Consider the following 13,288-nt stretch of genomic DNA (forward strand, 5'->3'; position numbering starts at 1 on the left):
CATAAAATGGGGGTAATAATACACCCTTCCTCATAGTGTGGTTCTAAGAATCAAATGAGAGAAATATGGAAAGCACTACACAAATAGTACCCATTATTATTACTAGCTTTGATATGTATAGAAATATCCCATTATTCAGTTATTTCTTGCCCTTTCCGGTTAGATGAAAATGCCCTCCCTCATATCCAATACAATACATTCATATCCAATATGTTCCCCACGACAGGGAACATGCTTTCACTTTTTCTAGTAATTATTAATAAATCTTTTTCATCGTAATTAGAACCAACCCACACACTGCCAAAATCTCATGGATTTTAATTCAGGTGGGTCTTTCCCCCCTCATTTGGCAAACTGTCCCTAGTCTTTAATTTTAATTAATCTGGGATGCAAGGGTTTTAAAATATTAATTCGTGTGTTTTCTCCTTCTTCCTAAGCAGATATAATACAGTTTCATTTGAAACCTCCCTTTAGGTGTTATGCAAGGCCTATTTCTGAGAACGCCATTCCCCAATAGGCCCTTCTGGCTTTGCTTTCTTCCTTGGCAGTTGGTGGCTCTGAGCGTGTGGTTTAAAAATGTAACAGTTGGGAGAAAATAAGCCTTTTCCATGAGCCTATAAATCTTCTGGCCATGGGTGCCCTTCAACCGCTTTGGAAAGAAATGAAAACTCCTCGGGAAGTCTGGGGGGATGGCACGGCTGATTGACCCTGACTGGCGGGCGCCCAGCCGTACCCACCGGGCAGCCTCGGCCTGGCCTGTGGCGGGAAATCCCAGGACGGAGCCGCGAGGGCAGGGGCACGGCCGGGTGAAGGGGAAAAGGAGAGGCGAGACTCGGGGACCTCGGACAGGGGTCAGGGCGAGCAAAGTAGGGCCACAGGAGAGGCAAGACCGGCCTGGCGGTCAGTTTTGGTTCGTTTACGGAGAAATTTGGGACCCTCCGACTTCCCCTCTTCCGGGGCCCCTGGAAAGGACACGTGCACACCCAGCAGGGCCCAAGGAGTCTATTGTCTGGAGAGAATTTTCGGGAGAAGGGAAAACCCAGGCCCACGAGGGCCGGCGGCCTGCTCTGGAGAAGAGGGCGGAGCGCCGAACACCCCCGGGCGCCAAACCGCGCGCGCAAGGGAAAGGAACTGGCGCGCGGGCGTGTGCCTCTGAAGCCCGGGGGCGGGGCGGGGGCGGGGCCAGCCGATACATCTTGCCCCGCCCCACTCTCCAGCCCGCAACCCCACAGGTCACTTTCTTCTGTCCGTCCCTCGCTTCGTGGGCCGCTGTTTCTTTAAGGCCGCATCCGCACGGATCTCGCGAGAACCGATTGGCGCCGTGACCTCCATGTGAGAGCAGCAAGCTCTACATAAACAGTCCCGGTCGGTCCGGTCCGTTACGGCTCCTTCCTATTTTTAAAGGCAAGGCGGTGTAGGCATTGTCAGTTTCTCTCTCGACTCTTCGCCTCCGCCTCCTCCCAGTTCCGGCTGTTTTGCTCCTCCTCTCTCTTCCCCCACCCCCCCACGCTCCGCTTCCTCCCCCCTCCCCGCCCTCTGGGGTGTGCGCGCGCGGGGTACCGCTGGCCGCCACCGCCGAGTGCCCCGGGCGCTTCGCGCACGTTCTCGCTCGCGCTCTCCCTCGCGTTCTCGGGATCCCCTGGGGCTGGGGAGGCGTGCGGTGGGGGCGTGAGAGCTCGGCCGAAAGGAGGGGGAGACAAAGAGGGGAGGCACCGGCGACCCCCGATTCCCGGCTCCGCTCCGCGCCTCCTCCCTCCCGTCCGCACCCCCACCCCCTCCTCCGGTCAGGATGTGGATCCAGGTCCGCACCATAGACGGCACGGAGACGCGGACCATCTACGACCTGTCGCGTCTCGCCAAGATTGAGACGTTACGGGAGAAGATCCGGGAGTTGTTTAATGTAGCTCCGGACCGCCAGCGCCTCTTCTACCGGGGCAAGCAGGTGAGAGATGCTTCGGCCTCGGGACTGTCGTCCCTCCTCCCTCGCCCCGTACCTGGGCACCTGCCTTACCCGCTACCCCCCAGCCCTGTGCCTCCAAGTGCGCAGGGCGGACGCAGCATCGCCCGAGCCTCACCTGGGGCTGGCGGGGACCGTCTGGAGAGTCTGGAATCATAAGGTTGGGTGCTGCAGGGGATGCCCCCAACCCCTCGTTTTGCACTTTAGGACCCCCGGGGGGGAGAAGGGAAGCGGCCGGGTAGGGGGAAGTCCCGCTCCTGCGCACCTGTGGACCAGGTCCATCCTTCTACTGGTCCTGCCCGCCCTGCTCGCCTGGGGCAGGAGACTGGTTGTTTAACTTAGTCAGGTGGGAAAGGTGGAGAAAGGGAGGGCTGGCAAGGAAGGCTTTTCCCTTCTGGATTTGGCGGGTCCCCCGGATCCTCTCTGCATCCGTGAGGCTGCTGCAGTAGCAGCACTTCTTCTCTCCCCCCCCCCCCCCCTGCTCACCCACCTTCGCCCTGGTACAATAATGAAGGTGGAGTGGAGGTTATGAAAACGAATGGTACGAGTGCCCAGACCATGTGTCATGGGCTTTTCCTGGGGGTGCCTAAGAGGCTCTCCTGTCGGTTCCACTTGGAGGTGAGGAGGAAGAAGGAACCCTAGACTTTATTTTCCCCTAGGCCCCACCGGGCTTTCTTGTGTATGTGGGGGGAGGAGGGGAGGGCAGAGGGAAGCCCATCCGGAGAGTGCTGGCTAGGAAGTACAGTGGGTGGGTGAAACGGGCACGTGTTCGAGGTTGCTGCACTCGAGTGAGGTGAGGGAAATGGGTATGGTTGGGGAGGAGGAGGGAAACACGGTGGGTTACTGAGCATCAGGTTTTTCCTTTAGCTTCTTGTGTAGGCCGAGTTAATTTCTTTTTAACCTTTCCACATGAAAACAAACGAGGTTTTGCCATCTCCCTTTGGAAGAGAGCTGCTCTGGCACCAGCAGCAGAATTTTTCCTTATTTTTTTTCTCATTGCTGGATAGAGGAAGGCTTTGGCGGGGTGGGGCACGCTGGGCTGTGCATTGGAATATATCCTATTTTTCTTACCCATTTCCAATTCCAGCTGTGTCTTCCCATGTCAGGTAATGTTTTGAGGGTCTTAGCTCAATTCGAAGCCCAGAGTTCATTGGATAGGGTGACTGCTGCCTTCCATGTGTTTATGGCTCTTTTGGAGTTTGACCCCTACGAGTTATTGCCAACTCCCACCATAACCCTATGCCCACTTAAATGTTTTTGTTACTTTAAACCCATGAAAATAATTGGACTATTAAGACCCCCCCCCAATTGTGTGACTACATTCTCAATCATTCTCCTCCCCCCTTCCTCCAAAAGAAATTTCTGACCACTTCCACCACTGTCATTGAGCTTTATGTCCCTAGTTTCTTTACATTGATTGGCACAGGCTATTCCTCTTTGCCAAATATCTACTTCACCTGTCTCTCTCGTTCATATTTTCCATCAAAGCTCAGCTGAGGTTTTAAATGTTCTCTTTCCTTTCAAACTGTTTTGTTATCTTTTGTTATTTTCCCTTCTTCACTCAGTCAGAAAACATTAAATGCTTCATATTTGCCAGATACAAAAAGTCAAAAACACTGCCCGCAAGGAGCTCTCATTTTAATAAGTAATAAAGTTAGAAACAGGCTTATTTTGTTCTTGATACCTATCTCCTGCACTTAATTGGGAGGGGAGCAGTTTTCCCTACAGTTAGAAAAGGTCTGAATGACTTATGATTCCTTTTTAGATTTATGGTCACTATTCTTCTGGCCTTAATTTTATGTAGTTGGAGAATGAATGGTCTTATCCATGACACTCTTGCTTGTCATTTAAAGTCCTTATGTATTTGGTTCTAGCCTACTTTTGCAGGGTTATTACGTATTACTCTCTTTCCCCTTCATACTTTATGGTCCAACTAAACTTCTGATTATCAAATGATGTTTCATCTCTATTTTCTGTACTTTTATACTGGCTGACCCCCGTACCTCGAATGCACTCCTATGCCTCTTAAAATTCATTTGTTCTTGTTCAAATTTATTCAGTCCTGTCTGATTCTTCATGACCCCATTTGGGGTTTGCTTGGCAAAGAGATTGGAGTGGCTTACCATTTCCTACTCAAACTTATCTTACAGATGAGGAAACTGAGGCAAACTGAGTTAAGCGACTTGCTCAAGGTGACATAGCTAATAAGTGTCTGAGGCTGAATGTGAACTCAGGTTTTCCTGTCTGGAGGGCCAGTGCTCTATCCACTTAGCTGCCCCAGGTGTAGGGTCCAGCTAGTGAGAATTCTGATTTGGGAGATGGAGTGTCTTATGTGAGGAACAGCAAGGAAGCCAGTGTAATTGGAGGAGTGGTAAGGTATAAGAAGATTGTAAAGGTCTTGAGTGCTGGAACAAGGTTATGACTTGAATGTACTTTGAATACCAAACAGGACTTCTTATTTGATTCTGGAGGTGATAGGGAGCAACTGGAGTTTGAGTAGGGATGTGACATGATTGGACCTTTGCTTTTGTCCAATGGAAATAAAGGAAGAGTAAAGAAGCAAAGATCTAAGCACTATCATCAATTTATTAGCTTGGTTAGTAGTAACCAATAAATTGGGTCAATGACTTCTTATTAGTCAAAGACCCTGAGTGATAGGATCTTTTATAGTCATTAACAAGAGTAGCAAAATCTCAAGCAGCACAGGTGTCTTCTGATTGCCCATTCCACCTCATTAAGACATTGAACCAATCTCAGTTCCTTAAGAGATGAGATCAGTTCTCAGGTGATAGGCTCCTTTGCAGGTGAGATTACTTGAGTAAACTTTCAAGGGTAAGGAATAATGAGGGGGAATATTAAATCTAACTTAATTCTTAACAAAATAGAATTGAAATCATGTATGTCTCTCACTTTATAATGTTTCATCAAGTTAAAGTAATGATTACAGAAGAAAAAATGGTGTGAATAAGAAATTTGAATTATAGTGAACCCATCATGAGTTTCTTAAGGATCAATTTATCAAAGCCAAAAAGCAATTTGAGACTTGCAGGGAGAGAGAGAACCCAATAATATGGCATCAGCCCCTGATTGGCTCATGTGTTGTAGTTGTTTAGACCTTTCTGACTTTGTGCCATTTGGGTTTTTTGGGCAGATACTAGTGATTTGCCATTTCCTTTGCCAGCTCATTTTACAGAGGAAACCTAAACAAACAGGATTAAGTGACTTGCCTAGGGTCACACAGCTAGTAAATATCTGAGGTTAGATTTGGACTCAAGAAAATGTCTTCCTGACTCCAGGCCTGGCACTCTACCATTCCACCTAGCTGCCCATATTTAGTTTGGGTTTGTTTCTGCTGAAACCCCCAGTATTTGGGAATAGGTACTGACAGAATTTTTTCCCAGATAGTATGCTTTAGTGGGGCTTATTTTAGAGGAGGTGGTCCCCAAACTATCAGGCTTAATCTTATAATGGTTTACCCTTTGGTCTTTGAGACCACTTGTGACATATGCATTGACAAAGTGTGGTGGGCAGCCCTTTTTGATAAGCAGTGGTAGCCATGGCCCACAGGGAAGGAAGGGTGAATATCCTCTCCCTCCAACCCATTTCTGATGTCCATTTCATCAGCACCCCTTTCTTAGGACTTGGATGTCTCATGCAGTCATTGGGGTTTCAAAAACATTTCTTGGACATTCTGAAATAGGCCTGGCTCCTCCTAGAAGATCTGCTTCTCTCATTCAGGTTACTTGCGAGATTCTTAGATGTTTCTGTAATAATCTTTTGCAAAACAGACCTTGATACAATTAAGCACACCTTCCTAAATTTGGTTTTCTAATAAAAAGCTCAAGAATCAAGAATCCATAACCCAAAATATCAGAGAATTTAAGGTTTTACATCTCACCAACTGTTACTAAACCTTGTACCTGGTAGAGACACTGGTATCAACAGGCTAAAGGGAGAATCTTAAAAATATCCATGAGTACCTGACTTGTAAGATGAGCCTTTGTAGTAAAGATTATTATTTATGAAAGTAGACATGTGAGGTAGGATATATAAAAGCAAAACCTTCAGTTTTACTACTTATGTGATAAATTAAAAAACTTATTTTCATACATGAACCTAATTCTTAAGGGGATTAGAATCTGGAATTGATATTACTTAGTTATCTTAGTGTTTTTTAATATGAGCCTGAAGTAAGTCCGATGTCTTAGTGTTTTACTAACTTTAAGGACAATGAGGCTTAATTTCCCCCTTAGGAGGAAATTATCCCTGTATTAAACAAAAACCAGTGGGGTATGATAGTGCCAACCAGTGAAGTGTAAGCTAAAAAGCAACCATCAAAGCTATTAGTTTGGAAGGCATCTTAGTTAAATGTCTAAAAGGTGTCCCCTGAGAGGGGAGAGGAATGGGTCAACTACACAAGTTCCCAGACCCCAGAGGCCTTGCACTCAAGGGAAAGGTAGACTGCAGGAATTCCCAGGGACAGAGTCATCAGGGAAGCATGAAATAGTATAAAATAACAGGAGATTTTGGCATGAGGAGAGAAGGCTTTACTGAGAGGGTCAACAGTGACGCTAGCTAGTGGACGGCAAACGGAACTTATTTACAGTATACTCAGATGTTTCTATTTTAATCAATATTAATACTTTAATTTAGTATTGCTACAGATGGGTGCTAGGTGCTATGGGTCATCTGCCTCAAATAGAGAAATTTTGTGGAAGGAAAAAGGAGGGACATAGTTAAGATAATATCATGACTGTTCCCTAAAGGGGCATAGACTAACTTGACATACAGGGGAAAAACTCAGCTCTGTTTGATTTCTAGGCATGAGTCATAGTTATTAACCAATCATGTAGTGGAGTTCCATAACTATTTCTAGGTATTATAACCAGACTTAGAATTAACCAGGTAGGAAATTTTCCTGTTTAGAAATGGGGAAACGGAGTCAAAAGGATCCTACCTTTGTCCTTGCCAAGGTCACCTCCTCAGCTTTCCCCAGGGACATACATCCACCTGTAGCAGTTCAGACTGCTCTCTCTTTGGGCAGCACATGGCATTCTTCTTGAATGGTGGACTGTTGGCTTCATGACAATTCAGACAATCATAGCCGAAATCAAAACTTAAGACAGTATTGAATTAAAGCCCCTTGAGATTTAACCTTATATAGCAAAATTTCACTGATCAGAGCAGGGCTAGAGCAGGTACCTTTGTGTTCATAATCACAATTATAAAGTCATTTTTATACTCTAAGAAAACATGAATTTTCTCCAAACATATCAGGAAACCAGTGTAATATTTTAGGGCTAGTGTAAGATTGGTAACTATTATTGTTTCTCATGTTAACATAGCAATTTAAATCACACTGAAATTTCTTATACAGAATTCTAATTAAGGTTAAAATGTATCTTAGAAATGAGCTAGAAGCAGGGAGGCTATTAACTACTTTATATAAGTTTTTTATCAGAATTTCTCCCACTCTTACTAATGAGATCAGTAGGTTTAAATGTCAAATGTTCTAAACAGCTTCTTCACAATTAGCAAAGTTTACCCTGTAGGTTTGTTGTTGTTGTTGTTGTTGGGGGACAGTGAGGGTTAAGGGACTTGCCCAGGGTCACACAGCTAGTAAGTGTCAAGTGTCTGAGGTTGGATTTGAATTCAGGTCCTCCTGAAGCCAGGGCTGGTGCTTTATCCACTGTGCCACCTAGCTGCCCCCTGTAGTTTTTGATCTAAGAACAGTTAGTTACCTAGTATACAAAGAAGTTAAAAGTTCATGCCTCTTAGGGCAGTGTTGTATAATGGACAGAGATATGAATTGAATCTTTGTAATTTCTAGATAGACCTATGATTTTATGGGTGTGGGGAAACTTAAAAATATATTGTCATTGCTCCCAACTAAAATTAAATTACCACACTAGGCTGGGTGTGGGGTTATTTCTTGAAATCTAAAAGTACTGAAGTTTTGCCCAGTTGGCAGTATGTTGCAAGACTCCAGCACTATTTCTCAAACATAATCACTTTAAACCATTAGCAGGGCTGGTAAGCTCTTGAGACTCTGCATTTCACAGACATCTTTGTTATACCAAATTTACACAATATTATTACCATTATCTGTTTCTAAATAGCTTTCAAATATTTTTACATCATTCTTTTAACAATTGAACCTATAACCTAAGAGAATCTAGATTGAATTTACTTTTCTAACATTTTTAATACAATAATTTACCAAGTTTTTTAGGCACTGTTAAGCACTTCACAATCATATTATTTGGTCTTCCCAATAATCCTGGGGGCAGGTGCTGTTTTTGTCTACCTTCTTGTTCGCTGTTTTAGTTGTACCTGATTCTTCATGACCCCATTTGGGGTTTTCTTGGCAAAGATGCATTTTCTTTTCCAGCTCATCTTACTAAGTAAACTCATGTCCACAGATGACTTTCCCAGGGTCACACAGCTTATAGCGTCTTCCTGACTCCAGGCCCAGAACTTTATCCACTGCTTTACCTAGCTGCCCTTTATCCACTTTACAAATTAATAAACTGAGAGAAACAAGTTCTAATCTACAACAATTACCCTAATAGGGAAACACATTTCACCTTAAATTAGTGTTAAGATAAACCTTAATCAAGTTAAGTCAAGTTTACAATTACAGTTAAAAATCTCAATTTACCCAGGGCCATTGGATACCAACACTTTTAAATCTGAAGCCCGGTGTTAACAATTAGACTTATTTTCAAAGATTGAGTAAAACATTTGATGTAACTTCCATTTAATAATAGTTATTCCCCATAGCTGTCCTTGTTACATTTTAAAACATGATTTTAAAATACTTTAGCTTCATATGTATCCAAAAAACCCTCTTTAAAATGACTATCTTTAGATCTTTGTCCCTGGTGTTCACTTAAACAATTAAGTTCACAAAACATTCTTGCAAACTTAAATTTACTTACTTTTAAGTTGGTCATAAGTCTTTTTTCTTTCTTTGTTTTTTGGAGGGAGGAGGAGGCAGTTGGGGTTAAGTGACTTGCCCAAAGTCTAGCAAGCATCCAAGGCCTTATTTGAACACGGGTCCTCCTGACTCTAGGGCTGGTGGTCTCAAAGCCACAAAGCTGCCCCAGTTCTTAAGAACCAAATAAATTCAAACTGCCAACTCTTCCTGAAAATTCATTGATACTTAGAGCCATTTGTTGTCTTGTTAATGACACTTGCAAACAGGTTCATATCCCCTTTTTTCTCTTTAACATGTCACACTCTGGGGAAAGAGTGATTAAAAGATGATCCATTGTTTACTTTTTAGAATCAAAGTGGAGTTTTCTCTGGATTCAAAATTCCTTTCCTTTCTTTTAAATACTCAGATAATATTCTTTAATTTCCAAATCAGTAGTTGCATTTTTCAGTTCTTAACATTTCTCATACAGTGGTTTTACGGTATTGTTGTCGTTTGTTTCAGTTGTGTCCAACTCTTTGTGACCCCATTTGAGGCTTTCTTGGCAAAACTACTAGTGGTTTGCCATTTTCTTCTCCGTCTCATTTTACAGATGAGGAAACTGATGCCAACAGGGTTAAGTGACTTGTCCAGGGTCACACTGCTAGTGAATGTCTGAGGCCAGATTTTAACTCAGGAAAATGACTCTTCCTGACTTCAGGCCTAGCCCTCTATTCACTGTGCCACACAGTTTATTTATTTATTTTTTTGTTGAGACAATTGGGGTTAAATGACTTGCCCAGGGTCACACAGCTAGTAAGTGTCAAGTGTCTGAGGCCTGATTTGAACTCAGGTCCTCCTGAATCCAGGGCCGGTGCTTCATCCACTGCGCCACCTAGCTGCCCCTGCCATACAGTTTTTTTTTTTTTTAATGTATGAGGTATTTTATTTTTTCCATTACATGTAAAGATAGTTCTCAACTTTTGTTTATACATGCTTTACAATTTCAGATTTTTCTCCCTCCCACCCCTCCCTCCCCCCTCCCTTAGACAGCAGGTAATCTGATATAGGTTATATCTATATATCTCCATACATATACACATATATATATATATATATACACACACACACATATATATATACACATAATAACATTAATCCTGTTTCTGCATTAATCCTGTTACAAGAGAAAGAATCAGAGCAGTGATGCAAAACCTCAAAATAGAAAGAAAAAAACAGCACCCAAAACAAAAGAAATAATATGGTTCAATCAGCATCTATACTCCACAGTTTTCTTTCTTTTTTTTTCTTGTTGTTGGAGATCCTCTTCTATCATGAGTTCCCTGGAACTCTTCTGTACCATTGCATTGGTGAGAAGAATATAGTCCATCACAGTAGGTCAACACTCAATGTTGATGATACTGTGTACAATGTTCTTCTGGTTCTGCTCATCTCACTCATCATCAGCTCACGCAAGACCCTCCAGGTTTCTCTGAACTCTTCCTGTTCATCATTTCTTACAGCACAATAGTATTCCATTGTATTCATATACCACAACTTGTCCAGCCATTCCCCAATTGATGGGCACCCCCTCAACTTCCAATTCCTTGCTACCACGTAAAGAGCAGCTATAAATATTTTTGTACATGTGGGTCCCTTTCCCCCTTCCCTGCCATACAGTTTTAAATATTAATTTTTGACTTTCTAAATAGATTATATTTAAAGTCAATATAGATAAATCTTAATCAAGTTTCCTTTAAAGCAAAAACTCATTTTTGCAGTTTTTAAACACATTGCCCTGATATCAAATATTGGGTGACAACATGAAAATTAAGCTTAGTGTAATAATCTATATCTGATATTCCCCAGGACTAGTTTTATCTTAAGGGCTATCTATATTCCTCAAATCCTTCTTTGTGTAATGCCTGTTTCACAGATACAGCTGCCTCTTTTCATAATTCTTAACAACATGGACCCTAGTTTTAGGTTTTTCTCTTTCTTTATCTTTTCTCTCATAGACCCACTGGGCTGTATCTTTTAAATCAGCAATTTTTCTTATGCCACCCTGGGTGTTTTGTTTTTTTTAATACTTCCTAATTTCTGGTACAAAGCTAAATTAATAATTCAAGTATCATGTGGATCACTTGAATTTAAAGCTACTGAATGCTTGGCACTTTTGCACAATCTATTTAAAAACAAAAAGGGATGTTCTTCAGGAAATTAAAAAATATTCTAAATTCTGGAATGGACAGCATAAGTGACCATAATCTAGCAGAAACTAGTTTCAGAACCTAATTAAGTATGGTTTTATTATTTCTAATATTTAAAACCAATTTTACTTAAGTGGCTTAAAAGTAAGGATTGTTTAACTCTCCCTGAAGTTGCTCATTAAATTAAACAAACTTCTCTCCTTTTGTGATAAAGTTCAAATTGTAAACTGTCTTTGAAATCTTACTGAAGCTGACTTAAAAAAAATTTTTTTTTAAAGATTTACTCTTTTTTTTTTTAATTTTTTTTTTGTGTGTGAGGCATTTGGTGTTAAGTGACTTGCCCAGGGTTACACAGCTAAGTAAGTGTCAAATGTCTGAGGCTGGATTTGAACTCTGGTCCTCCTGAATCCAGGGCTGGTGCCCTATCCACTGTGCCACCTAGCTGCCCCTGAAGCTGACTTTTAAAAAACTAGAGTGAAAAACTTCTCTTTAAAACAGTAAAAGCAGTGTGTATTTACTCTTCTCCTAAAACACACTCTACAGTTTTGAGGTACCACAGACACATGCACAAACACAATCAATTCAGAATTTGGATAAGCAGTAAGGCAAATATATGCTTTCTAGCAACTTTTAGTTCATATTAAACTATAGACAGTATGATAAACTTAAGAAAGAAGTTCTGCTCCTATATGTGGCACCAGAATCCTAGTTAAAACTTGGTGTTTCTATCACTTGATCTTGTTGGCCTCAGTTTCCTCATCTGTAAAATGATCTGGAAAAGAAAATGGCAAATCACTCCAGTGTCTTTGCAAACAAGAATTCAAAGGTTGGCGATAGCTAATGGGCAACATTGTATCTGGCTAGCTTTGGGAGGGAAGGAGGCTAGTCCCTCATGTTCAAATTCTTTGATAGTAGGAGGGATAAAAGGTGGAGAAGGCAGAGCATTAGCAAATATGGGCAGGCGTCATCAGCACAACATTTAATAGCATGTTCTCTTCTTCATTGCCTGTTGAACCAAGAGTTTTCCTTGATTCCAGGATAAAAGGAAAGTTTCTAAAGAGGTTCCTTTTGGCACACTAATTTTGGACCCTATAAGTTTTCTACAACTTTTATCATTTGAGGCTGGATAAATTTTGAACTGCAAACTGTTAGAAATATTTGCAATACTACTTTTGCTTCCTCTTTTCTTTGTTTGGCCAGATTGAAAATTTCTTACATTTCTTCTCAAAAGGAGTCAGTTTGCTTGAAACAAAAATTGGGTAAGGCTTTAGGACTCTAGCTCTTTCTCCCCCTCTCTCCTCCCCCCCCCCCATATAGAGGGAACTTTGCTGGTAGGAGATGTTCTACTTGTAGAATGATTTTTCCCCCCCTCGATGTAGAAGTAGTTCATTCATCTCTGTAAGAGATGTTGCTCTATCTGCAACTAAGAATTCCCCTAATTGCTGGAGGGGTTGTTCTAAATGTGATAGGGATTTGTCTAGACTAGGGATTTTACTACATTATTACAAGACAGTACTACAGACTAACAAACAGAGCCCTCCTCCTTTCCTCCTACTTAGGTCTGTGCTAGCTGAGGGAGATGTTTTAGAGCTCTGCCCCTTTAGGCTAGTTGCCAGATACCCCCCAAAAATTTACCCCAAGTGAAACAATGAAGCAAATTCTTAAGTAGTTTTAGAAAACTTCCCAAGTTAAACTGTTTACTTTCTCTCTCTCTCTCTGTTCCTTCCCCTCTCTCTCTCTCTCTCTCTCTCTCTCTGTTCCTTCCCCTCTCTCTCTTCCCCCCTCTCTCTCTTCCCCCCTCTCTCTCTTCCCCCCTCTCTCTCTTCCCCCCTCTCTCTCTTCCCCCCTCTCTCTCTTCCCCCCTCTCTCTCTTCCCCCCTCTCTCTCTTCCCCCCTCTCTCTCTTCCCCCCTCTCTCTCTTCCCCCCTCTCTCTCTTCCCCCCCTCTCTCTTCCCCCCTCTCTCTCTTCCCCCCTCTCTCTCTTCCCCCCTCTCTCTCTTCCCCCCTCTCTCTCTTCCCCCCTCTCTCTCTTCCCCCCTCTCTCTCTTCCCCCCTCTCTCTCTTCCCCCCTCTCTCTCTTCCCCCCTCTCTCTCTTCCCCCCTCTCTCTCTTCCCCCCTCTCTCTCTTCCCCCCTCTCTCTCTTCCCCCCTCTCTCTCTTCCCCCCTCTCTCTTCCCCCCTCTCTCTTCCCCCCTCTCTCTTCCC

The 13,288-nt window shown here is 42.9% G+C and overlaps 1 protein-coding gene across 2 annotated transcripts in view; it reads left to right on the top strand.

Moving 5' to 3' along the window:
* Positions 1–1,332: 1,332 nt before the first annotated feature.
* Positions 1,333–13,288, top strand: part of UHRF2 (ubiquitin like with PHD and ring finger domains 2) — a 156,120-nt gene continuing 144,164 nt past the window's right edge. For both annotated transcript variants that reach the window (XM_043979256.1, XM_043979257.1), the window contains exon 1: positions 1,333–1,942. In XM_043979256.1, the coding sequence (XP_043835191.1) occupies positions 1,790–1,942 (153 nt within the window). In that variant the 5' untranslated portion in view covers positions 1,333–1,789. The remainder of the gene's footprint in view (positions 1,943–13,288) is intronic.

This window comes from Dromiciops gliroides, chromosome 1 (assembly GCF_019393635.1).
Source record: "Dromiciops gliroides isolate mDroGli1 chromosome 1, mDroGli1.pri, whole genome shotgun sequence".
Lineage (NCBI taxonomy): Eukaryota > Metazoa > Chordata > Mammalia > Microbiotheria > Microbiotheriidae > Dromiciops > Dromiciops gliroides.